This window comes from Alosa sapidissima, chromosome 7 (genome assembly GCF_018492685.1).
Source record: "Alosa sapidissima isolate fAloSap1 chromosome 7, fAloSap1.pri, whole genome shotgun sequence".
Classification (NCBI taxonomy): domain Eukaryota; kingdom Metazoa; phylum Chordata; class Actinopteri; order Clupeiformes; family Clupeidae; genus Alosa; species Alosa sapidissima.
The window spans coordinates 6,657,691-6,685,078 of NC_055963.1; the positions used below are offsets into that span (position 1 = coordinate 6,657,691).

The 27,388-nt window shown below is 42.0% G+C and overlaps 1 protein-coding gene and 1 long non-coding RNA gene across 2 annotated transcripts in view; one reads left to right on the forward strand and one right to left on the reverse strand.

Moving 5' to 3' along the window:
• Window positions 1–919: 919 nt before the first annotated feature.
• On the forward strand, window positions 920–9,931 carry LOC121713990. The gene is made up of 3 exons (XR_006032993.1): window positions 920–1,023; window positions 6,737–6,741; window positions 9,921–9,931. It is a non-coding gene; the product is annotated as an uncharacterized LOC121713990 (long non-coding RNA).
• vwa5b1 (von Willebrand factor A domain containing 5B1) overlaps window positions 5,679–27,388 on the reverse strand; it is a 28,848-nt gene continuing 7,138 nt past the window's right edge. The window contains exons 8-22 of the mRNA XM_042098998.1: window positions 25,938–26,114; window positions 22,488–22,598; window positions 21,820–22,022; window positions 20,508–20,622; window positions 19,888–20,073; window positions 19,384–19,585; window positions 18,965–19,164; window positions 15,981–16,239; window positions 15,255–15,548; window positions 14,978–15,115; window positions 14,623–14,754; window positions 11,068–11,142; window positions 10,700–10,769; window positions 9,364–9,487; window positions 5,679–8,110 (exon numbers count right to left, since the gene is read on the reverse strand). Of these exons, the coding sequence (XP_041954932.1) occupies window positions 7,409–8,110; window positions 9,364–9,487; window positions 10,700–10,769; window positions 11,068–11,142; window positions 14,623–14,754; window positions 14,978–15,115; window positions 15,255–15,548; window positions 15,981–16,239; window positions 18,965–19,164; window positions 19,384–19,585; window positions 19,888–20,073; window positions 20,508–20,622; window positions 21,820–22,022; window positions 22,488–22,598; window positions 25,938–26,114 (2,988 nt within the window). The 3' untranslated portion in view covers window positions 5,679–7,408. The remainder of the gene's footprint in view (window positions 8,111–9,363; window positions 9,488–10,699; window positions 10,770–11,067; window positions 11,143–14,622; window positions 14,755–14,977; window positions 15,116–15,254; window positions 15,549–15,980; window positions 16,240–18,964; window positions 19,165–19,383; window positions 19,586–19,887; window positions 20,074–20,507; window positions 20,623–21,819; window positions 22,023–22,487; window positions 22,599–25,937; window positions 26,115–27,388) is intronic.

Genomic DNA, 27,388 nt, shown 5'->3' on the forward strand with positions numbered 1-27,388 from the left:
GTGTCATGTGCTCTGTGGTTACCTGTCTGGTCATGTGACTTTGTCTCCACCCATTCCCTTATATGGTCTGCACCTCCTGTCTCATTAGTTTCCCTCCATTTCTGCTCACACCTGTTCCCTGTTATTGTCTTGTTGGTTTCGTCTAGTCTTCTGTCTTTCTGTTAATTGGTCTGTGTATTTCTACCCCCCTGTTCTTCTGTCCTTTGTCGGTTTGTCTCTCTGGTTTCCCTGTCTGAGTCCTGTTCGTGTGTAGGTTTGTAAGTTTGTATAGTTTGTGTCTTAATGAAGCGTGTATGTCTGTAATTCTGCCTGGAGGAGTCTTGTGCTTGGGTGCTATCCTGATAATCCTGACAGCTACAGTTGCAGAAGGAGGAGAGAACCTTGAACTGTTTTTCTTTTTTTTGCATGGTTAACCCCAGGAAGTCAGAAGTCTGTCAGGCACTTCTGAGGTAGTTTGACATGTATCAACATTTTTATATATCCTGCTTAGCAACTTAGGAACAATAATAAATTAAATGCTTTTGTACTGTGTATGTAAGCAACGGTAATACAGTGTTATGATATGCTCCCCCATTAGAGAAGTTAAAGTAAACACACATTCACTGTATACACAGACTGACTGATTCAGTTAAAAATTACCAGGCCATTGGATGTTTTGATCGTGACATTTAGGATAATGGGATATAAACAACTCAGCGGTAACCAGTGTTACCAGTGTGCCACAGTTACCTTGAAAAAGTAATCTGATTACTGATTACTCCTTTAAAAAGTAACTTAGTTACTTTACTGATTACTTGATTTTAAAAGTAACTAAGTTAGATTACAAGTTACTTTATTAGTTACTTTCAGCAGCTGCCGACAACACCCCCACCTCCTCAACATAATAATGAACCGGTTTTGCCAAAAAGGATCACACACAAAAAGGATCACACACGAGGGAGAACTAAAAGGGAAACATGTCACAATAAATACGCTAACTTTAGACTTATAACTTAGGAGAAATACAGACATAAACCCCCAAATGTTCACCCCCGTATCCCAGCATGCCCTGCGTGGAAGAACGCTAACAAGGTCTTGTGCGCTGACGTTACAATATGTAGATTTTGGTAGTTTGGCCTTTTCATGTAGCCTTGGCAACTAGCCATCTAGTATAGGCCTGAGTAATATGCAAATGAAATTACACTTGTTAAACTCACCTCAAGTCTTTTGCAATCATTTAACCCGCCGTGAGCAATGTTAAAGTCACTGTTACAAACAGTGCAGTGTGCAATACTATCATTATGTTTTACTCTTATGAGACAATTGGGTACACTTTTGTGTAGTCTGATGTGAAATGGGTCTTAAATGTTACTTTTTGAGGGGCACTGACTCTGCCATGACGCTCCTGTTCCTAGATACACTAACTGAACTGATTAATTAAGTTCGGGAGAAAAGAGATATAAGCACCTACACTGAAAACTGATTGGTTGATTTAGCAAAACAGACCAGGATGCTCTCTGTCTTGGTTGCGCTTGCAGGCACACATGCACCACTCCTCTCACTCTCCCTCTCCGTTGTGTGCGCGTTAAACTTAGATGCACACGCGATTTGAAGTCCGGTCTGGCTTGCGTGCTCTTGTTCGCTCTAGGTTCCGGGAGATTTTATGTAATTTGCGGGTGTCAGGATATCAATATGTGGGAGACTCCAAAACTTCGGGAGACTTGGGATGTTTGGCTAGACAGCACGTTGTCGCCAGCACAGAATGTACAACGTACCTTAATGTTGTCATGTTTAGCTGACACAAACTCAAAATAATGACTGTATAGATAAAACGTGCATCTCTCTCATCCCTCCTCCCTCCATTGTTGTTTACGTTTGTGTCGCTGCATGGTTTTACACGTGAGTTGTCCTCATGCTGAAAAGGTTGGCATAGCCTACATGACGTTAATCCCCGAGAAAAGAAGAAAGCAAAGAATTTATCATTTTACCAAGGAAAATGACAAAAATAGTAAAGCACAGTGATTTAGATAAGTAACTTTAATCTGATTACTGGTTTGTAAATAGTAGCGCGTTAGATTACTCGTTACCGAAAAAAGTGGTCAAAATAGACTAACCCGTTACTAAGTAACGCGTTACTGGCATCATCACTGGCGGTAACATAGTGTTTCAAAGTAGCCTGGATGTTGTCCTGGAGCCAAGATACAGTACCGTATTTTCCGGACTATAATTACTAAACAAATTTTTTTTTCATAGTTTGGCTGGTCCTGCGACTCAGGTGCAACATATATATATTTATATATATGTTTTTTTCCTCTTCATGACACATTTTTTCACTGGTGCGACTTATACTCAGGTGCGACTTATAGTCCGGAAAATACGGTACATCATAACTAGGGGATCTGTCTTGTCAGGTGGTACATTTGTAACACATTGTTTTACCAAAGATGTGTAAGTCAGTTTATCTGTAATTTCGGTTACATCCCAACATCCATGCCTTTGAATGTAATGTTGAATTGACTGAATGATACAGGAATACAAACTGATGTTATCCACTGGCACATCTGAGGAGAATAGCATTTTAGAATCTTTTTCTATGTTTTTAATTAGTTTTCTCATTACTAACATGACCCATTATGGACAGTCACAACAATTCAAGCTTTCAACATTATGCGCCACTTGGCTTAAGTCCCACAGTTTATTACCAGTCAGCTTTGAACCAGCTAAAGATCAAATCATGCCCTGGTTTTTAAATCAAACCAAATCCAGGCTTATTTCAAGTGTGGAAAGTGTCAACAGATTGTTTTTATTATTAACCATCAAGGTAAAGTAAGAAGGACTACTGCATGTATATTATAGATGATCAAGATGTGCATTAAGAAACAATTCACACAATAATAATTTCCTCCAGATCCAACGGATCCGTTTTCATAACGTCAGTTCCTCTTGAGGCACAGCTTGAATTATAGATAGATATAATATGGACTCTTTGGGACCTAATTTGAAGGATACTTATTATTATATATATGATTAGAAGCCTATAGGTAAGCTTACAGATTCATCTCTCTAGCTTGTTGTGTGTGCACCTTTCTGCGTGCACATGGTGTCTGGACAAGCCTTTACAAACTCAAATGCTATTAACAACACGTTTTTGACCGTCAAGAGAGTGGTCTCCTCTCTGCTGGACATGGTTCAGCTTTAATTACGAGCAAGGAATTTCATATTGCCATCCCCCTGCATCGTTGCCATGGTGACCCTCACTCTCAACCAATCCCAGGAGATTCTTAAATTCAAAAATGGTTCGGCCGTAGCAGAGCAGTGGCCAATTAGATGGCCTATGCTGTCAGTGGCAGGTGTGAGAGAGAACTAATTCAGGCCATCGTTCTGCATGTGTAGCTTTCTCTCGGATCAGGCCTTTAATCAAAGCCTTTTTTAATTATGCAAAGCAGGGCTGAGTCTTTTGACTCCTGTGTGCTGGGTGGCGTGCACTGAGGTGTGCATGTGAGCACTGCAGGCATCATTAGAAAGCCCCAGCCCAGGGTCCTGCGGGTCAGCCTCCATCCTCCTGCCACAGATCACAGCCCTGCTGGTTATTATAACATAAAGCCAACCTCTGATATCCCCTTGATGAAGAGAGTGCTTTGACTGGAGTGCTGGTTTATTGAGCAGTGAAAATGATGCGATGGATGTGGTATGTGTCTTTGGACCTGAATGATATAGGGAAAATAATCATAGTTATTGTCCTGGACTTCGACATTTTCAGTATTTCAAGGCTCTCTGATATCACAAAATAATACAGACATTGTGATGACATCCAGACCTTAAAGTATAATGCTATAGATATCTTGATTAGTCATTGCTACAGCTGAGCTCCAAATTGATTGCATAGCAAATATGCATTCCAGATGATAACTGTAAGAAAGCTATACTGTCTGCAAGAAAAGCGCATTCTTAAATGGAAATCAGTGACATAAAGTGCACACCTCAATTGTCTTCTCTATTCCCTCACCCTAATCACAAGTCTAACCATAACCCCAACCCTTACTGTGTAGACTGTATAGTATGTAAAAGCAAATGATCAATACTTTGTTACTCATCATCACTAAACAATGACTGTGGTATGCATGGTAATGCTTTATTCCCACAATGTGAGGGGAGAGAGGAGTCTTCCCAACAGTCTTTGCTGTCAGAGAAACCTTGCTCGGAGTTGCTCTATTATGCTATTTCTATAAAGGACTTCGTTCCAGAGCATTTGTGCCTCATAACTGTAGCTTGCTTTCTGGAGGAGTCTCCCAGAGAATGCGGTATGTTGTCATAGAAACGATGCAAATGAAATTACATGAGTTGATGAGAGTTGTCCACCCTCAGCGTCTTGTTTTCTTTGATGTTACCTGATAATGAGTTCATAGTTGCACAAACAGCCTGCCTTCCCACATCCCTCTAGAAGCCTGGGAGGCACACAGGTGGTGTCTTGGAGTCTTGAAGGTGGTCATGTGTGCACAGAGGTTCCTCGGGCTGCTTGTCCTGCTCTTCTGCTAAATGTTTGGACACTTGTTCAGTTTGAAATGTCCATTGGAATCAAGGAGATCTCATTCATTAATAATATCAAAGATGCTTTAGAACACGTTATCAACCGTCTCTGGTGATATCAATCCAACATGAGGTGGCATGAAGTAATTCTATATGTTTTTTAGAAAAGAAGACATTTTCAGGAGGCCCGTTTTGTTTGGGCCATGGACAGTGCACTGTTTTTTAGTTTGCCAAATATTGTTCACTAATTGCTCTGCTCATCCTGACACACCAGCCTCATGTGTAGAGTCTGTATGTGAGTATCCACACACGCTTCTGTGTTTAAGTATAGTATAAGTATATAGTATAATACTTTTTTGATCCCGTGAGGGAAATTTGGTCTCTGCATTTAACCCAATCGGTGAATTAGTGAATCACAAACAGCACACAGTGAGGTGAAGCACACACTAATCCCAGCGCAGTGAGCTGCCTGCTACAACGGCGGCGCTCGGGGAGCAGTGAGGGGTTAGGTGCCTTGCTCAAGGGCACTTCAGCCGCAGCCCAATGGTCAGGGCTCGAACCTGCAACTCTCCGGTTTCAAGTCCAGAGTGCTAACCAGTGGGCCACGGCTGCCCACTTTTACACCACACAATAACAGCAGCATCATGATTTGATCTTTACCCCACTCAGCCTGCCAGCCCTCTCAGCTTATAAGGGTACAAGACTATACTGTACCATACAAAACCTCTTCATTAAATCTATATTCATCATGTGGCTACCTTTCCTTTTTTGACACCACTAGGGTGCATCAGAGGAATTACTGTGTGATGCTGCTTGGGTATGGCTCTCACTTGTATCGCCCATGGCACGATGCCATGTGTTGTACTTGATCCAACTGTATGTTCCATATCAGCCATAAGAAACACTGAGCTAAAAAGCAGGCACCGCCCTTCCATTCTGATTTTGAAAGTGTGGTGCAGCATCTACTGGCTACAAAAAGTATTGCTTTTCAATTGCTCTAGTTGAGTAAAATAGCACTCCAGAGCTATTTTTCTTCACAATCTATGAGAGAAAATGACCACCTCCATGGAGACATTTTTGTTGAATATTGATTTTTTTTTTTTATCAGGATAGTGACCTGTCTCCTAGCAATGTACTGCGAGCAGAATTGAATTACTGAAAATAATCAGGTGTTACATCAGATATTCTGCACTGAAACTTTATTACATGCAGTTACATAGATCATCATTGCACAACTATCTGCAAACTGACTCTAAGAAATAGAAAGATGTTAAACAGTGCATGTCCAGAAAGTAGCACAGCAAGGATATAAACAGCCACACTTCACCACCAACAGTCCACTCCTTACAAGAAAGCCACCATCAAATGAGACAAATGGTCATGTTAGATGAGATGTTAGGTCATGAAGGGCTGATGTCTAGGTGTTTATAGACGAGTCCAGAACAAAACATCACACTCCTGTCCCACAGCACAGACAGCTGCTCACATTTGGGCCCTGTCCTAAATCAGGCTCACATTTGGGCCCTGTCCTAAATCAGGCTCACATTTGGGCCCTGTCCTAAATCAAGCTGATTCAAAAGCAATACCTGAGTAACACTGAGTGTTAAAATTCTGACAAGTGCATGCAAGTGACAGCAATAAAGTAAAACTAGAAGAGAATTGTGAATTCGCTGAAATCATATCGAAGTTTAGCATTCCTAATATACACTTAATACATCAACAAATATTTTTAAAATACAAAACAGGACGAGAGAATTATGTTGTGGGGTTCAGTACACATCCGTGATCATTGTAGATGTGTGCATGTTCCCATCCTTGATTTGATTTTTTTAACTTAAAAAAATAGACAGTGACATCATCCAGCAATTGAAAGCACTGAGAAACCATGGAAACACAACACAAACAAACTTCAAAACGGCACAGATATTTTGCTTCGGTTGAAACATGCCATACATTGCAACAGCCCACTGAGTCTTTCATGTGTTTATGTCAGAAAAGACAGGCACTTATGGTCTGAGTACAGCCAGCATATCACAGGGAAAACTCAGAACAGAACAGAAATCAAAATGGCCTCTGGTTTAATTGGGATAAGTCATTTCGTTATCTGAGAATCTTCAAATAGGCAACTGTTTAAATCAAATATGTAGTATGATCCTTAATTATACCATATTTAAGCATTTGATTAAGGTGTTAGCTGCCAAATTCCATTCATGTTGTGACCTGCATTTAGAGGGGGTTAAAGTGATGTAATTGCACGCTACAGACTACATCTACACTAAAGTTTCACAGAGGTAAAGCATAACACATTCAATTAAGGTTTTGCTACATATACCGGTAAGTTGAATATAGATACGCTTCACTGGTTTACAAATTACAGGTCAGAGCAAAACATCGGCTTGCCACTGCTTAAACAAGTTCAAGTTATTCTCACAGTAGTATGAGTACACATAGAATACACTTGTACAGGCCAGTAATAACAGAAAAATAGAGACGTGACTACAGTAGTCATACAATCAAACTGAAAACATTCTCATTGTCAGTCTTACCTCCAGAAGACATGGCTAATTACTGTATGATGCACTGAAGAGTCCATGTTAGAAGCCTTTGCTCAGTAATGAGATGAGACTGGTTGATTAGTGTGCTGAACCCTACATGATAATCACAATGCACTGACATTCCACTTCATTGCACTGTTCCACTACATCAAAGTATATTAGCAACTTAAAAGACAACGACCTTCAGGGCTCCAGGATGTGACATCATTTTAGCATTCCTCGAAAAACAAAAACCTTGGCATAGCGGAGCATGCTCCCTTCACGTGCAAAGAGGGCAGCTCCCTGTTTGGCACAGCACAGCTCGACAGAGGCACCCAGAGCACTCCACTTCGCCCGCCCGCGCGCCACTACACGCTTTTGGGGTTGTAGCACAGCATGTTGAGCTGCAGGTTCTCGTCCCAGTGCCTGAGGATGATGAAGAGCTGGTTGGCGGCCGCCTTGACGGAGGCCAGGTCGCGGCCCTCGGGGACGCTCTGGCCGCCGAGCCACATGCTGGCCTTGGCGGCCACCAGCTCCCACTCAATGAAGTAGCTGGCCGAGCTGTGCTCCAGCCAGGCCAGGGCCACTGCAGTGGCCCACACCATGCTCTCCAGCGACAGGCCCCGCGCCTCAGGCGTCCCCGCCCGCTCCGCCTCGGAGCCGTGGCCGCTGTCCATCAGCGAGGGGCCGGGCGAGTGAGGAGGCTCCTTGGAGGAGGAGGAGGAGGAGGAGGAGGTGGAGGAGGTGGAGGGGCGGGCGAGGAAGGGGGAGCCAGCGTCCACGCGGGGGCTGTGTGGGCTTCTGGGGCTCCGCGGGCTCCGAGCTGAGGGGCTGTGGCTGCTGATGCTCAGCTCGGCGTCTGGCTTCGTCTCGGGGTCCGGAGAGGGCTGGACACCGCTGCTGCTGCTGCCCGCGTCGTCCCGCCGGCTGCTGGAGTGGGAGAGGTGCGGCAGGCTGTGGCGGTGGCTACTAAAAGGGGACGTCCACTTCAGCTTGTTCATGGGCACGCCGATGGCCTCGCACAGAGCGCTGTCCAGCGCAAAGGCCCCACAGGCTAACTGCAAGGATACCTGCCATGAGCACAAAGAGTATGAAGTAAACACAAAGGCTGGAATTGGACTGTGAGTCTACTAAGCCATATACATATATATATATATATATATATATATATATATATATATATATATATATATATATATATATACTAAGCCATATATATATATATATATATATATATATATATATATATATATATACTAAGCCATATACATATATATATATATATATATATGTATATGGCTTAGTAGACTCACAGTCCAATTTATATATATAAGCAATGTTATGTACTGAAATCCTCTGGTATCCTGAGCACTTGCTTGAAAAGTGCTATATAAATACATATTATTATTATTATTATCCACTGCTATTATACTGATTGGTGACTGACTGGTGGTATTGATTCATGTAGACGTTTACTCTTCAATTGAGTTCAATAGAGTAAACTATCATCACAATGAAGTTCACAAGACAAGATCATTATCAGACTCTGCGGTCAAGTAATCAATCGCTAGCTCACAGTCTAGGGTAATGGTTTCAGGACATTTACAAAGGAAGAGATCTTTAATAGTTTTGTCTTTTACAAAATGCCATGGCTTTAGGTGAACACGGCATATATGGACAATGCACACATATTTTCAGGAACGTAAATGTTTGTCATGATCTAAAGCTAGAATTGCATAATGACAATTAAGGAAACAACACAATTTCACTCCCACTGTCACTCTGTAATGAAACATAACAGGTCAATTAATCAGTTGACTTGTGTTTTCCTTTGAAAACAAAGGGGATTTGCTATAAAGTGGTGCAGCATTGAGGTTTTTTTTCTTCTCAATTGCTTGTTCTTGTTTTTTCTTGATATAGACGTCAGGGCTAAGAATAGAAAAGAGAATGGCTGCAGAAATACTGCAGGTTGCAGAAATACACTAGCAGGGGCGGTCTGTACTGCATGTTGTTAGACTATCAAAGGAAAGAGTCAAAAGGGCTGAGACGCAAAGCCTCTTCGCAGAAATAATCAGCGCACATAATTAGTCTCAATAGAAGGTAAATTACAAAAAAATATCTTGAATGTGGTCTTCAGATCTTAGACAAAGTGACGTGTTTGAAAGTGGAGTGTTTGACAGTTTAAAAGTTCACAAAGTTGACTCTCACTTTGTGTTTTGCAACAAACATCAAGCAAATGTGGAACATAAGTGTTCAGTGGTGAATGTAACGTCTTTTTTTAACATAGTCTCTCTGTGTGACGTTTGTTTTTGTAGTGACCCACCAGAGGGATGTAGTCTTTGCTGTCATTGTCACTGTCACCCGCTGACTCACTGGTCTTGCTTTGACTCCGGCTCATGAAACCCCGCGCTGCCTTGGTCAGGAGTCGTGTCCTTGTGAGACTCAGCCTAAGGGGGAGACGCAGACTTCACACACACAGTCTAAAAACACCACGGTCATGTGAACAGAGCCATGGCTACAATTAAACCAGGTCTGGTGGATCAGTCAGACCGACGCTCTTCTGAGTCACGGAAGTAGGAAGAAAAGCCCTGTACTCGTAAGCTTTACTAACAGCCCTCAATTCAAACCCAATATAGAGCAGATCCAGGCAGTTGTGCAGTGAATAGCCACTGGTGACATTGTGTGACCCTCAGGTTGATGGCATCCACACGCAGCCTGCGGTGGAGAAAAGGGAACCACACGGAGGCTTTCAGGGACGGCCGGACAAAGATGTGAAAGGGAATCTAAGGAGCCATTACACACACACTGCATGAAGCCAGGCGCCAGGTGTCACACACACAAATGGGAGGCAGGTGTATGTTGCAGAGGCAGGAGACTGAGAGGAATTCCACATACTTTTTCTTGAGAGGCTGACCTTATAAAACCACCTCAGTCTAGGTCTTTTGACACCATTCTCTGCTCTCTAGCAAGTACAGTAATGTGTATAAACAAGAGCCTACAAATGAGGTTGATGTGATGTGATTTAAATGTGATGGCTGATGTGATGTGATTTAAAGAATTTGCTATATACAATGTATCAATATTATTGTGTGCATGTATGTCTATGTCTGTACAGTATGTGCAGGTTTGAATCTGTGAGGACTTTGATGACCTTCTCTACTACAACCCCAAATCAGAAAAAGTTGGGACATTGTGTAAAATGTAAATAAAAACAGAATGTGAAAATCTACAAATCTCAAAAACCCATATTTAGCTGCAAAAAGGACATAGACAACATATAAAATGTTGAAAATGACAAGTTTGACTATTTCATGGAAAATATATGTTCATTTTAATTTGATGCCAGTAACATGTTTCAAAAAACGTAAACGTGTAAGATGTAAATAAAAACAGAATGTGAAAATCTACATAACTCAAAAACCCATGTTTAGCTGCAAAAAGGACGTAGACAACATATAAAATGTTGAAAATGACAAGTTTGATTATTTTAAGGAAAATATATGTTCATTTTAATTTGCCAGTCTGTGTGTGTGTGAGAGAGAGGGGGGGGGGAGTGTATGTATATTTATATTTGTGTGTGTGTGTGTGTGCGTGCGTGTGTGTGTGTGTGTGTGTGTGTGTGTGTGTGTGTCCTGATTGTTCATGTCTCCCTCACCCACCTGGCGGAGAAGAGGCTCTCCACGGATCTCTGCGAGTGCTCCGAGGTCACAGATGGACTCCTCTGAGAGGCTGAAAGGGAGACGAGAGACCCAGCAGGTTACACCTCCATTCATGCCCAGCCTATTCAGCCCACAACACTTACCCAGCACACAGAGCAGGGTAGACCGGGGACATGGCACACGTGTGGCCTTTAATGTTCATGTCATGTCTTCACATGTGAATGCCATGTGTTCAGTCAGTAGGATTGTTTATTTTCAAACATTCAACATCAGTAGTAATTCACTGGGCCATAACTGTGGCACATGATGGAGATTGGGTGTTCGCTGGAGAATATACGGGTGGGTGTTGGGTAGAGAATATACGTCACCGTCTGTGAATCTGTACGTTTCCCATCCAGATGTTGACGATGGAGTTCCGCAGGGGGAGGGGCCATCATCAGGGACTACAAAAACACACGCAGGAATACAGCTGAGGGGTTACACTAGAGACAAAAGTCTGACAAGACAATAACTGCCGACACGTAGGACCATGGTGTTAGTAATGCACAATGCAAGCAAACCAACCAACAATGAGCAACATCAGGATCATTTAAGGGACCCCCTAAAAAGCACTGAACATCTTCATGGTTTATATATCTACTGTATATATACTGTATGTATGACTGGCTTTGCTCATTGATCTCTGCTATGCTAGTTGCATAATGTTTGTCACAATATGCATGGAAGTGTACTGTCACTGCCTCTGCACAGAATGCTTTATTTAGTCAGTACTATGTCCCCTGTTTATTTAGTCAGTACTAGGTCCCCTCAGTACTAGGGCCCCTGTTATTTTCTCTCTATATGCTTCCTCTAGGCTCAGAAATTAGGATACACAACTATACCTTTCCATAAAACCTGACGAATTGACTCCGTTAGCCAAACTTGACACATGTATAAGAGACATAAAGACATGGATGACAAATAATTTCCTGCTTTTGAACTCCGATAAAACAGAAGTCATGGTTTTAGGTCCTAAAAAGATGAGGGATATCCTATCCTCATCACAGGCTACATTTACTGATCTTCGACTATCCTCATCCACAAGTGTTAAAAATCTAGGAGTTACAATTGACCAAGACCTATCACTAAGTAATCACATAAAACAGATTACCAAAACGTCATTTTATCACTTAAGGAACATTTCAAAGATAAGGAAGTCTTTATCCTTACCAGACGCTGAGAAATTAATCCATGCTTTTGTCACCTCAAGGATTGATTATTGCAATGCTCTATACGCTGGCTGCAATTACACCTGTCTAAAGAGCCTACAGCTTATACAAAATGCAGCTGCTCGCACACTCACTAGAACTAAAAAATATGAACATATTTCCCCTATCCTGGCATCTCTACACTGGCTGCCTGTTAAAAGTCGCATTGACTTCAAAATATTACTTCTAACATACAAAGCCATTAATGGCCAGGCACCAGAATATATGAAAGATCTCCTAGTCCCATATAACCCACCTAGACCGCTACGATCACAGAATACTGGCCTTCTTGTAATTCCAAGAATCTCAAAAACTACAGTAGGAGGTAGAGCTTTCAGCTATCGCGCACCCCTCCTCTGGAATAATCTTCCTTCCTCAATTCGACTAGCAGACACCCTCCCTATTTTTAAGTCTAGACTTAAAACATACCTCTTTACTGCCTCCCATAGTTAGGTATGGTGCGGTGTGGAACTTCACCCACCTCAGGGATTTTTGGAATGGACCACCCTGCTGAGTCCTCGTGTGACTGGCACCCCAGTCGCGCATGCGATGGTGGTCACTGACCATACCTGCGCTGGTGCCGACTACCCCTCACCATGCCTTAGTTATGCTGCTGTAGCATAGTGCTGTCATGGACTTTTCATGTGTCACGCTGTACAACCCCCCCCCTCTCCCCTTCTCTCTCTCTCAACTCTCCCTCTCTTGCCTATTCTCACTATGATATACTGTAACAATATTTAGTACCACTGATTACTTATTGACATTAACCATTTTGATTTGCAGTAATACTAACCCACTCTACATCTCTCTTTCTTTCCCCTTACTGTACCTCACTTGTGAGGAATATCATCACCAGTCATCAACCATCCATGTGCTGGCCCTCCTCTCACCCATCTCACCTGAAGTCCCATCCTCGACTGCCCTATTACTGTCACCCTATCTGGATTCCTGGCCCGTACAGCCTAGTGACCCATCACCTGCCTACGACAATTCTGCCCGGATTCCTGGCCCGTCTGCCGACCCACCACATGCCCGTTGACAACTCCCTTCCCCTGGACAAATCCAACGCTGGACTATTTGAACTTTCTGTCACTAAATCAGGATTAATGAATTATCATACGTAATCACCCCACCTCTTGTAACTTTCAGCTCAAGTGCTTTTTAACACCATATCTTATTCTCTACACCTGACTATCATATGCATTTGTCATGTATACAGACCTTACTGTCCTGTATTGACCCTAGGCAGATGGGTCAGGCCCTTGAGTCGTGGATCTGCTTGAGGTTTCTTCCTATATGTATCTCCAATTCTAGGGAGTTTTTCCCCCCTGTTACCCATGGGCCTCTCTCTTTCTTTTCTTTTCTTCCTTTCTTTCCTTTTTCTCTAATTGCCTACATTCTGTAAAGCGCCATGATACATGTGTAATGTTTTGGCGCTCTATAAGTACAATAAATTGAAATTGAATTGAATTTATTTCCGAGCTCATTTGGATAATGTACTATACCTCTGCCACTGTTATTTTAATCTGAAGGGTTGCTGTCTCAACATTTTTATAACTGCCTTTTAATATGACATTGTTCTCTCAACCCCGGCATAAAACACAGAAGAGCTGTGGCACTCAAGAGATTGCTGTTAACTCCGTGACACTGTTGACATTTAGCTATGAAACATTACATCTTGTGAATGACTTCACAGCAGGATTAAAGAATGCCTCAGCTCACACACTCTGACAAAGCCAGTCAGGAAATGAGAATGAAAAGTATATTGCCAATGTGTCACCTTATTTTTCATAATGTGTAATTTCTGTGAATGCTGCATTTGGAAAGATACAATAACTAATGATGAGGTTGCGCTGGGGATTTCCAAGATGAAACAAAGGACTGGGCCAAATTGGACACTGAAAAAATTTGGTTCTTTTGTGAATATTGTACAAACAATAGTACAAACAGTCTCCTTCATCCAGGTTCAAAAACCAAGTAAAGAGACACCTCATGGCTGATTGCACTGAATCCTAGTACAGTATGTACTACTGAATTTTACTTTTGTTTACTCATTTATTCTTTTCCCTTTTTGTCATCTTATCTTTTGTTGTTGTTGTTGTCTGTTTTTGTGTGTTGATGGTTTAGTTATTTATTCTTTTCCTGTCTTTCTTTTGCTTGTTTTCATATCTGTTGTCTTGTATGTTGATGTTTTGAGATAGATAGATAGATAGATAGATAGATAGATAGATAGATAGATAGATACTTCAAGGGGAAATTCAAGTTTTGTTTGTTATATGTAGTGTGTGGACCCCAGGAAGAGTAGCTGATGTTTTCTGCATCAGCTAATGGGGATCCAAATAAATCATCATCATCCATCATTCACTAATGTACTGTCTGTGCCCTCCCAAAAAGAACATGAAGATGAAATTGCTTGATAGTGCTTGCCATTTAATGACTGTTCTGAGTAAGCCTTCATTTCAAGGTCACCTGTCGTTGGTGTTTTTGTGATTCTGCACTTAAGTGTAGGCTGTCTGACTATGACTCGGTAGAGGGACAGAAGTACTGGCCCACAATTTAGTGGCTATCCCCAAAGCACCATGTCTAACCAACATCCCCATAGACCAACATGTTGTTTCAAACACTGAACATCTATTAAAGAAGACCATGTTGGATGGTTTAATAATAACTCCCTACTTGTAGCCTGTAAGCCATCCTCAGCTTCTGACATGCAGCCTGACTGAGAGCGTCCCAGTCCAATGGAGTAGGCCCGCTTTTTCCTGCTTCCCGAGCGCGAGCTTGACTGGGATCCTTTCTTTGAGTCCTCCCCTGAAAACATCCAGTGGATATACAAACATTATCTGTGTTCTGTCTGTGTAAACAAAGAGGCTCACACACAGCTGGAAAAGCTTAAGCAAGGCATCACCATATTAGTTGGGCAACAACAGCACTTTTTTAATCTCTGTGTGGTCTCTTTGATGTGTTTCTAATGTTCCGCAAAGCACTGTGATCTTGGCAGGCTGTGTAGCGCAAACACAATTGTATGACTCACCCACATTCAGGTACTCAATGGAGGTCGGTAAATATTCATTAGTATCCAGGTCTATGGGAACAAATGCTGTGAATTTGCTTAGGATGTTGCAGGCTTTGCTCGTGTGGATTGCATACAGCTGGTATCTGCGGCCAGACCCTGTGAGATCAGATCAACACCATCACCACCACTTTACAGAAATGCTACTAAAGATCAGCCAACGTGTGTTCATCTCAACAAGGGAAACAATGAGACTAGCGAACGTAGCCTGTGCTGAGCCCATTACAAATGTCCTCACCGTGTTCAATCTCACACTCTCTCTCCGCCATCTGCTCAAAGTCCTGGATGATGGAGTGGGCCGCCAGGTGATGGAACGTCTCATTCCAGAGCTCCTCGTGAACTTTCTCTTCTCGCTCGCGACCTTGCAGGTACTGCTCGATGTCAAAGGTCACTTCCCACTTGACCTCTTTCCCGCACAGTAGCCCGGACACCACCGCCTTGCAGTCCCCCTGGCCACAACTGGCCGTGCTGACCGCGGGCACGTGGGGGTCCTGAGGAGTCTCCGCCTCACAGAGCTGGTGTGCATACCCATCTAAATGAGCACCAAGAAAAAAACAACACAGCGTCAGACACAGCTACAGTACAGGCTTAATGTGACACAGATGGCCGTGAACCACAGAGTGCATTTAAATTGGTTTGTCTGGCACCATTATCTGACGTGTCTAAGACTCTAAATGAGATTTTCCATTACTGGGGACCTGCTGAGGATGCAATTAAGTCTTCACGACTTCACAGAAAACAAAGCGTGTTGGATAACGTCGGTTTTCTACCCCTTACTGTTTGTTCTCACACTCTGACACAGGGAAGTACTGTAGGCTAGTAGTTTGATGATCAAAAGAAATAAATGCCCAGGCCAAACTAGTGGGCCCACAGTCCATGCTGATGGCATATTTATTCCAGTGCATGAAATCATCAGTGCCAGACAGTCATCTGCAACTGCTGTGCTGTGCTGTGCCTGACTGACCTCCCTCTCCAGTGCTTCCCACAGAGGGGCTCTCTGAGGAGGACCTGGATCCGTTCTCCAGGGCAGAGACCTGCGCTGAGGCTGGCGCTGGGCTGCGGCCCACTGGCTGGGGTCCGCCACAGGGCTGGGCCAGGTCCTGCTCTGCTAGCTCCTCCTCCTCCTGCTGCTGCTGCTGCTGCTGCTGCTGCAGTAATGAGGAGCGATCATCTCCAGCAGTGTGGCCCCTGGAGGCTGCGGCACACAGACTAGCCAGCTGTGGCTGGAGAAGAAACACATGCAATTTAGACAAGATACAGGAGGTACATTCACTCACACACACGCACACATACTCGCGCACGCACGCACACACACACACACACACACACACACACACACACACACACACACACACACACACACACACACATACTCGCGCATGCACACACACACACACACACACATACACCGCCCCCAACACACACACACACACTCGCGCGCACACACACACACACACACACACACACATACACAGACACCGCCCCCCCTCCCCCAACACACATACACAGATTTATAGTCTCATGATGGCCTTTTTTACTTTATACTGTCAGTTGACAAAAAGCATAAATGCATAAAGTGCTATATATTTACTCACATACGTGTTTTAATAATTGTACATCTCACTGGAGACCTTCATACTGTATGTCCTTCATACATCCAGAGATAAAAGGAACTTGTTCTCTCCAGTTCAGCTTCCTTAATTCTGAAGGCTTATTTATTTGATATTTCCCTCTGATTCACCCTAATCTCTGTGTCTCTGGGGTAAAGCCATTGATATGAATGCTAGTTTGATTGCAGCTATTGGATTTGTCTCTTTGTGGGAGATTCACTTCAGGCTCCCTTACACGCGGGTGACAAGGCTCATTACGTGAGACGTGAAAGAAATCCATAAATATGGACTTGGATTGTTCTCGCTGGCTACCTCAGAAAACGATGCTTATAAGGACTGAGACGAGGAGATGGGCATGAGCTTGCCTTTTAGTTAGCCAGGGCACACTGGGTATTTATCATATATATTGGCCCTCTCCTCAGCCAAAATGCAGGAAATGATTGCACCAGTCATTAAGAGTTGCACATCAAAAGACTGAGTGCCTATTTCTGTCACCCCATTGTCTGTTTGCTGCCATGGCGATGCACATGCTAGTGCCATTTTTGACAGGTCTTAATGTATTTTTTTTCTGACTGACAAACCAGGGAGCATTTGAATAATGACAAACGTGTCCTTGCATTTAGAGATCTCATCACTGCACTGCACTCATCAGCGTACAGTACATGCAACCTGATCCTTTGTGAGGAAGGTGTCCCTCCTGACGGCTCATTTTGGATTAGCTATTTGAGGTACTGCACAGCGGGAAAGAGAGGGATCAAGATTGGTTTTATAATTCTGTTAGACCGAAACAACATGACACACCATAAAATTAGATTGCCATCTAAATTGAAATAGGTGTTTGCTGGTTGTGATAGCAATAATGCAGTAATATGCTGACTATTTTAGGAACTTGGTGAAGAGCACACAATGCTGTTTAATTTCCAGTCTACACTTCTTTTTTACCCTAGTTACAGATGGATATAGATGATGATGGCATTAGGGAGTTAAAGGTGACAACTGCTAATTTCAATGATTTTAGGATTTAGAAGATTTTATGTCACACTGAGGTTTACACCACATCTCTTGCACATTGGATGATGGACAAAGTGCTGTTTTCTGGTTCTATCAGATCAATAATGCATATGTAATCAGGGTTCTAAATTAACACCCGCCAACCCACATTAAAATTCATTTTGGCGGGTGTTAATAAAAAATTACTAGCCAGTTTGGCTGGTGATGCATGAGGCATTACGTGCTCTCGGTCATATATCCCCCCTGGCAGTAGGCCTACTTCCAACATTTCCCATGACCACTGTGCCGTAATGCTACGTGATACGCCCATTGACTACGCGCAGATTGGAGTGAAACCAGCGCGAGAGACTGAAACGAACAGAGCGTCTACCAGAAAACTCAAGGAATTAGAAGAATGTCAATGGGGCATTTTGCCCATGTTCAGGGTGGAAAATAAAAAAGAAAGATTTGCATAAGACAAGTCAAATTGGTGTTTTCAAAAAGAAGGGATCATGGAGAATAAAGAAAAACATATTTAAAAAATCTTTGTATATTCCCACAAGGTGTTTGGGTGCTCTGAAAATGAGAACCAAAATGATTTTTCAGACTTGTGAGGTCTGCTGTTCAGACCCTGAAGGGATTTGTTTTCTGTTCATTGCTTTTTGTGAGAGTGTTTCTACTTATCTCAGTAAGGAAAATAATTCAAGAGCCTATGTTGAGCCCAGCCAAAAACTCCAATAAAATTTGCATCAACTTTGAGGGACAGCTATGACCATGCAGGATTATCCAGACCAAACGTGACGATTTTGCTACATACTATTCCTATTTATGTACCAGCATGCAAAATTTGAGCCTCCTACATGGTTTAGTTCTTGCGCTGTGGGCTTGTGAACTTTGACAAAAAAAGAGGCCAAACAAAATCGACGCCCCCCTCCCCCTGTAAAACTGGCTGTATCTTGGAAAGTATTTATCTTACATAGGAGTAATTTTGCAGTGTGTCTCCTGGGTAACATAGGTACACCTGGTAATTTTTTCAGAATTTTTTGAGACCTAAGTGCGTGGGCCCTGGTTGAACTGAAGTGGAATGACCCAAATGCATTCAGTGACACTCATCTCATAAACTCATAATTCTCTTATTTTCACCGGAAACAAATTGGCTAGTAGAAATTCTGATTGGCTAGTAACTTTAGAAATGTGGCTGGTAATCAAAAAAGTTAATTTAGAACCCTGTATGTAATCTAGTCAAATTGTTATAATACATATTTCTTGGTTTTAGCATGCATTTTACTTCGATCATTAGACTTGCTGGCAGTTATGAGAAGTGTGGGTATTCACAGGGTTAACGGACCTGATAGTCTAATTTCCACTGAGCTCCATGGTCAGGGTTTGTCGGATGAATCAGTTCCTGGATTTTGGCTCTTCTTAGCGGGTTCTTCCCTACCACAGAACTCGGGTCGCTGGGGGTGTACACCCGCTTCGCTGGGTTGTAATTTGTTATCTGGTTTGTGCTGTAGGCCCGTCGCCTTGGTGACGTTTGTGGGTCCATTCCTGTTCGGACACAAAACCCAGTCAATCCAGATGTCCAGAACATCCATGACTGATATAGACAATAATAATAAGCATTCATAACTGTAGTCTGTAGTTGTCATTGGCTCTCAGTATCACATTTCAGCGGCATGTCACAGCTGTTCAAAGCTGTTGACTCCCAGCAATGGCATTCCTGTGTAAAACAAACGCATCCTTCAAAGACAGTGTGCACAGCGTTACCCATGGAGTCGTGCTCAGTGGCGAGTGCACTGCTCTCAGACATGGTGTCCTGGTAACCATCAAACAGGACCCCGGTATGCATGTCCCTCTGTGCGGCTGGACATTCTGAGGCACTCCTGGCTGGGTCCTCCTCTTGGGAGTGGTAGAACACAGAGCTGGCGGACTCGTTGGAGCGCATCATGCTGTAGCGTCTGCGCTTATCCTGATGGAGAGAGGAGGTCACCAAAGTCCTTAAGATGTCCCTCTTTATCAAGTTAAACAAGGGAAAGTCGAACTAATCAGACCAGTAAAAACTTGCAGTACTAAAGGATTGTTTGGGCCCTATGAGACAGTCGTGGTTAAATAAAAAATCTAATTTCACCAGACTCCTTACAGTTTCTTAACAATTAAATGTTTCTTTCACACCAAGTGCCCCAAGAACACAGAGCTGGTTATTAATGTGCAGACTGCCATCACTGAGAAAAGCATGTCAGAATATTGTGATTTCTCCCTCACTGCACTCACAGACTTGGGGTTGGGATGGTAGCGGGTCGTGTCACAGACGGCACAGTAACCAATGAGACGGTCTCCTGGAAAGAGGTAGGTGTTTCCCACTGGGGAGAGAAGCACCTCCTTGGTCTCAGGAAACAGCCACTCGATGGAGATGTCACTGAGCACTGGGGTCATGGACTTCTTTAGGATCTTGATCATCTGAAGGAATTAATTGGAGGCAACAATTAATCATGGTTAATTAATTAAGGCTATGCATATATGTATATGTATGTGTATGTGTATATATATTGTGTATTGAGCAAGTGTATGTGTATGTGTACAGTATGTGTATGTGTATGTATATGTGTGTATGTGTATGTTTGCTTGTGTATAATCACAAGGACATCCATACAACCTTTTCCTTATTTAATATCCTCTTGGAAAAAAGATGCATGCATTATTCTGTTATTTTTGTATTGATGATTTATTCATCATTCTCTTGTGAATGTAAATGTTTAATAAAAAGAATGAATGCTAATTGCATATCACACTGACAGGCCACAATTTACAACCTGCTGGTAACTGCCTTACTGCAACATCCAGAATAAGTGAATGTGGAAGTGAACGATAAACATGTGGGTGCAAATGAGAACCTTGGGCTGCAATCTCTCTCCCTCGGCAAAAAACTCTGCTATCCCTTTGGATACTGTGGCCAGTCCTTGCGCCAGTCTTCTGCAGGCACTCTGCCCAATTCCAAAGGTGTAGCACCTGTCAAGGCAAGATAACCATTAATGCCTCAGAATTAGCAATGATAAGCCATTCTCGTTGGGGCAATTGCATACTGTGTCTGCTGGATTTCACTATTTGGTTCCCAATTTGTAGTATGGATTATCAAGTCAATATCCTTCAATATTTATTCAGTTAATTGAAGTCTCTCATGTGGTTCATCATATTGCATTACTGTGTCAGTTAGATCCTCTGTGGCTTTTTTGTCTCAGAGGGATTTTCCAGTACAGGGGGAGCTAGCAGACAATCACAGTGCTAGTGTGATTACTTTTTATACAGGTTTGATGAAGGTAACCATGCAATTAAGAGAAAGACTGATCTTTCAGATTCAGTTCTCATATACACTGTTGCCTTGAGGCTTTGCCTTTATTGGGTTGGCACTAGGCACTAGGGGTGAGACTTTCTCTCATGTACACTAGTGTATAGACCCTTTCAACAATAAAAACAAAAACAATGCTTGAACGTTCTATTTGGTTCCCAATCTACTTCCTCTGCATTAAGATAACATATGGAATGTTAAAACGGAAGCCTTGTGGGGCCAACTATGATGCTGATAATGGAACTCTCTTGAAAGGGTCTATATTTAGAAAACACAGGGTAAAATAACCTCAGTCAAATCTGTGAGAGGTCTTCGTCATTTTCTGCATGGAATGTTTACATGATAGAAAATTGTATCATTCTCTGCAGACTCATTCATTTCTTTTTGACCTACAATCCTACAAAATAGTGCCTGCCAGCTCAATATCTTTACTGGGCCATAGACTATAGCACCAATAGCGAGACAGCTTCTTCAAGTCAACATTGTTTTAAGAGCATCAAGGGAGTAAGTCATAACACAACTTCTTTGATATCAGATACAAAGCAAATGTTCTCTGAGTACATGCCAAGGGCAAACTAAAAACAGAACATTCTTGCAAGGATTACTTTTACAATCTGATGACATTCCAAAAATGTGTGTTATATATCCAAGAAATCACAACACAACGCATATTTTTAGTGCTGTCAGTATATCAAGAAGTTCCCATTATTCTGAATAATCACACTGGTTCCATATATCACTGAGCAATATCAATATTTCAGACAGTCTGATGGAGATGTAGCCCCATAATGTGTCATTAGTGTGTGTTGTAATGACTGAACAGTCTTCAATGGCCTGAGTTGCGTGAGTGGTGGGTGTACCTGGTGAAGCGCGCGTGGCGGCGGACCAGGTCGATGACCCTGCCGGTGTTGCTGACCGCTCCGTCGGTGAGGAGGAAGATCAGCCGTGGGTGGCCCCGGTGCATGGGCTGCCGCAGGATCCAGCTGAGAGGTGCTAAGAGGTTGGTGCCGCCCATGTCAGCCCGGATCTTGCTGATGTACTCACAAGCCATGGCCAGGTTGTCCTGTGCCACAATGGAATACAATTGCCATCCCTATCCAATCTGTGCACAGCTGAAGAGGGCATGCACTGCATTTTGAAGGTATTTCTTTCTTTTGGTCTTCCTTAGACATTCTAACCACTGATTCTTTAAAGAGTCCTTCAGCAATTACAAAACAATGTATGAGCAGAACTATGACAGTCTCTTTTTTCAATCATGCAATTTCGCAAGGATTCCCTGTAAGGTTTTAATATTCCCTTATTTACAATATATATGTAAAAAAAAAAAAACTAAAAGATATAGAATTTCTGCATTAGTTGAAATTGCATTTATTATCAAAATTACAGCAGTTTTAAGCAATTTTCGAGAATTCAACTAAGTCACTTATGGCCACAATAATCCCAACAAACCCTAAAACGAGCTTGATGGGACTGGTGTGAAGAGAAATCAGCCCACATCACAGCTCTGGTGTCTGTTTTGGCCTCCTACCTCATCATAGGGCTGACTGGTGGTAAAGAGTGTTTTGAATGAGGAGCCAAAGCCGACGATATTGAACAAGCAGGCTGGGAAGAGACTCTTCAGAATAACCACCATGACATCCTGTGGGGACATTGAAAAGCTTTTATGCTGCTGAGGACACTCAGAATCGTTGGCAAAAAAGTGGTCGCAATATTAGACGGAGTAGGTTGACAGAGTAAAAGGACAGCTAGGAAACAGAGGTGGAAAGTGGTCAGCCTGGAAAGGTCAGAGGAGCTATAAAAATAAAAGCTCACGCTGAAATCCATGTTGAAGTGCTGATGTTCATCAGTGACCTTTTACTTATGAATGTGTGTTTGAGAGGATATTCTCATTGGGCTCTTGCAGAATTGATTGTACTAACACCAGGTGCTTCCACCAGGGTAATAACACATCAAACATCTTCCTGCAGGGGCTAAAGGGGAATGTAGAAATCCATTCATAATCCATAATCCATTCATGGAGCAAAAAATGGTCCAGATATAATAATACAGTTATAGATATTAGATCTGATGGCAAAACAGGTACTTCAATCCAGGCTTGTGCAAAATTCCAGAATTTAATTGAAACTGGCTCTTAAATTCCAATTTAATTATTGAATTTCACTTGCATTTCAATTGAGGTAGCAAACAGGAAGCAGAATTGCAATTAGAATTTTGCACAACCTAACCACAGTTATAAAGAGGGATGGCGGGAAGACAGACTGTTGAAGTTGAAGATCAACTTACTCTTTATGAATGAGTCATTTTGATGTTGCATTCAAATTTGGCCAGGATCACAGCATTTCTTTAAATATATTACATTTATATTCCCCTTTGATTCAGAGACCTGAATGTAGCTCAGCATTGATGTGTGACATTCTCTCCAGTCATTTCAAGCCATTCAAGATCAAGTCATTTATCTGGGATGTGAGTGAGCCGGGAGACTGATATTATCATTAGCATGACCTAGGACTTCAGCAGCCTGGCACGGCAGTGTCACGAGTGCTGCGTCCTCCATCTGAAGTGGAGATGAGTCATCGGCCGGCAGCGTGGCGTGGTGCGGTAAGGTGCGGTGTGGTGTGGTGTGGTGCGTCACCCGCTCATCAGCGGGCCGCTCAGCATGCGCTTGGCATTCACACAGAGGCTCCAGACCAGCTGCTGAATTCAAGCTCTGTTTTCACTCCCCGCTAAGTAGAGCTTGTGAAAACACGGCTGTGTTATACCAGCGTGTTCAATCCTCGGCTTGCTTGGCACAAATACAATTTAAGTAGTAAAAATGGGGAGCTGCAAATGTGTGCTGCTGAAGTGCTCCTGTATCAGCAGTTGCGATGCCTTGATGACTTCAGTGTATACACCTCTTCAGCAAACGGTGCTCACGTAGAATGTGGACACTCATAGCAGCAGTTCTATCTGACCTGTTCTAAGTGACCTAACTGTCAACCATCATATTTATGTTGAATAGCCTATTGACCCCTGACTGACTAGAGGTTTATGTACATGGCTAGACAGCAAACAGTAGTACATAATAGCATGCTGAAAAGTCCAGAGCAACTCCTCGTCTCATGCCTCCCAGCCCCAAAACCCTAAATCTCTCTCCACAACACTACCGTAAATAACTACTGTAACTAAATATATACATACGTAGTAGACATCTCTCTCCACAACACTACCGTAACTAACTAACTAAATACATACATACGTAGTAGACATCTTTCTCCACAACACTACCGTAAATAACTACTGTAACTAAATATATATACAGACATCTCTCTCCACAACACTACCATAAATAACTAACCAAATACATACATACGTAGTAGACATCTCTCTCCACAACACTACCGTAAATAACTACTGTAACTAAATACATACATACATAGTAGACATCTCTCTCCACAACACTACCGTAAATAACTAACTAAATACATTAATTCGTAGTAGACATCTCTCTCCACAACACTACCATAAATAACTAACTAAATACATTCATTCGTAGTAGACATCTCTCTCCACAACACTATCGTAAATAACTAAATAAACATACGTAGTAGGCATCTCTCTCCACAACACTACCGAAATAACTAACTAAATACATACATACGTAGAACTAAATACATACATACGTAGTAGACATCTCTCTCCACAACACTACTGTAAATAACTAACTAAATACATACATACATAGTAGACATCTCTCTCCACAACACTACCGTAAATAACTAACTAAATACATACATACGTTAGACATCTTTCTCCACAACACTACCGTAAATAACTACTGTAACTAAATATATATACAGACATCTCTCTCCACAACACTACCATAAATAACTAACCAAATACATACATAAGTAGTAGACATCTCTCTCCACAACACTACCGTAAATAACTAACTAAATACATTAATTCGTAGTAGACATCTCTCTCCACAACACTACCATAAATAACTAACTAAATACATTCATTCGTAGTGGACATCTCTCTCCACAACACTACCTACTGTAACTAAATACACATTCGTAGTAGACATCTCTCTCCACAACACTATCGTAAATAACTAAATACACATACGTAGTAGACATCTCTCTCCACAACACTACCGAAATAACTAACTAAATACATACATACGTAGAACTAAATACATACATACGTAGTAGACATCTCTCTCCACAACACTACTGTAAATAACTAACTAAATACATACATACATAGTAGACATCTCTCTCCACAACACTACCGTAAATAACTAACTAAATACATACATACGTTGTAGACATCTTTCTCCACAACACTACCGTAAATAACTACTGTAACTAAATATATATACAGACATCTCTCTCCACAACACTACCATAAATAACTAACCAAATACATACATACATAGTAGACATCTCTCTCCACAACACTACCATAAATAACTACTGTAACTAAATACATACATACATAGTAGACATCTCTCTCCACAACACTACCGTAAATAACTAACTAAATACATTCATTCGTAGTAGACATCTCTCTCCATAACACTACCTACTGTAACTAAATACACATTCGTAGTAGACATCTCTCTCCACAACACTATCGTAAATAACTAACTAAATACATTCATTCGTAGTAGACATCTCTCTCCAGAACACTACCGTAAATAACTAACTAAATACATACATACGTAGAACTAAATACATACATACGTAGTAGACATCTCTCTCCACAACACTACTGTAAATAACTAACTAAATACATACATACATAGTAGACATATCTCTCCACAACACTACCGTAAATAACTAATTAAATACATACATACGTAGTAGACATCTTTCTCCACAACACTACCGTAAATAACTAAATACATTCATTCGTAGTAGACATCTCTCTCCACAACACTATCGTAAATAACTAACTAAATACATACATATGTAGTAGACATCTCATTACTCACTTTCACACAGCTGATGTTCATCCCACTCATGCTGCCGCTGCGGTCGATCAGGAAGATGAACTCGCCCTGTGGGCTCATGTGCTCTGAGGTCATGGCCTTGAGGTCAGGACAGAGGTTCAGCATCACCACTGGGTTGTGGAGGATGTCTTTGTGGAGCCTCTTGCGCAGGATCTCCACCTACCAAATGGGACGAGGGAAGCAGAGCGCTGAGGAGAGTTGAGGGAGGACCCTCACGGCCATCACATCACGAAGTCCTCTGCACTGGGCTTGACCCATGAGGCCAGTCTCTGGCAGAGGAACACCATGTGCACATATCCTTAGGAACACCCACAATTGTACTGTGTGTGGGTAGAATAGTATCAGCATGCTGTATTCAATGACTCTTCAAATGCATACGCAATGAATAATTCTGTTGCTACCTTTTTCATCATAGTCCCTACTTGCTACTCTCCCTGTGTAGAGTACAGAGGACTCCATGGTTGCAGTTTGCTTGTTGCATTTGTTGCATTTGTTGTGTCAAGGTGAAGACTTACTGAAGGGACTAATTACATTAAATTGAATTCATTCAATAAAAATATTCTGTTCTGGATATCTGCAATATGAAGATCTTACATAACTTTACCATAATGATTATAAAATTGTTGATAAAATTGTTGAGAGAAGAGTCTGCCAAAATGGCAAAATGTGATGACACACATGACAATGGAATTGTTCACATCCATCCCATATTATATCAAAAAGGGTTGTGTAACTGAATATTCATAAAGCGAGTCTCACTCACACACTGTAAAATCTCAAAAGACCTGTAGAAAGCTGTGAGAAACAGCACTTAAAAGCCCCTCATGGGAACACCCTGTTTCAATCCCACTTGATACGTCAAATCATTTTCCCAAGACAATCAGTAAACTTGAGGAAAGGCACTTAACCTATGTTCAACTGCAGTGTGGATATAAGTACCTACCAGCGTGGTTGAGGAGCTGGAGCTGCGGTGGTTGCCATAGAAACCCTGTTTTATCGGTAATCATTGTGGGGTTGAATGTTGTGTGCCTCCCGTTGAGGTATGCTGGTGACTTATCAATGTCATTGCATCTATTGGTGTGCATTTAAGAGGTAAAATACATCACAACCTCTGTATTGCCAGGTTGTTATTGAATGCTATTCCAAAAGCATTAGTAAGTTTGCACCACCTAAGCAAGTCTACTCAAGTAGTAGCCTATGCAGTATGACTTAATAATAAAAAGTGAAAGTGAAGTAATATACGCCACAGTATATTACTTCACTTTCATAAAGATCTAAAACAAATTGTAAACTGATGACTTTACATAGGCTACATCTGCAGCTGGCATATTCAAATTCATGTGTGTTGGGGAATGCTAAAGAATATGCCTCTACTCATATACTGTATAGGCCCCAGGATTATTTACATTCACATAAATGCGTGGGTGGGTGTA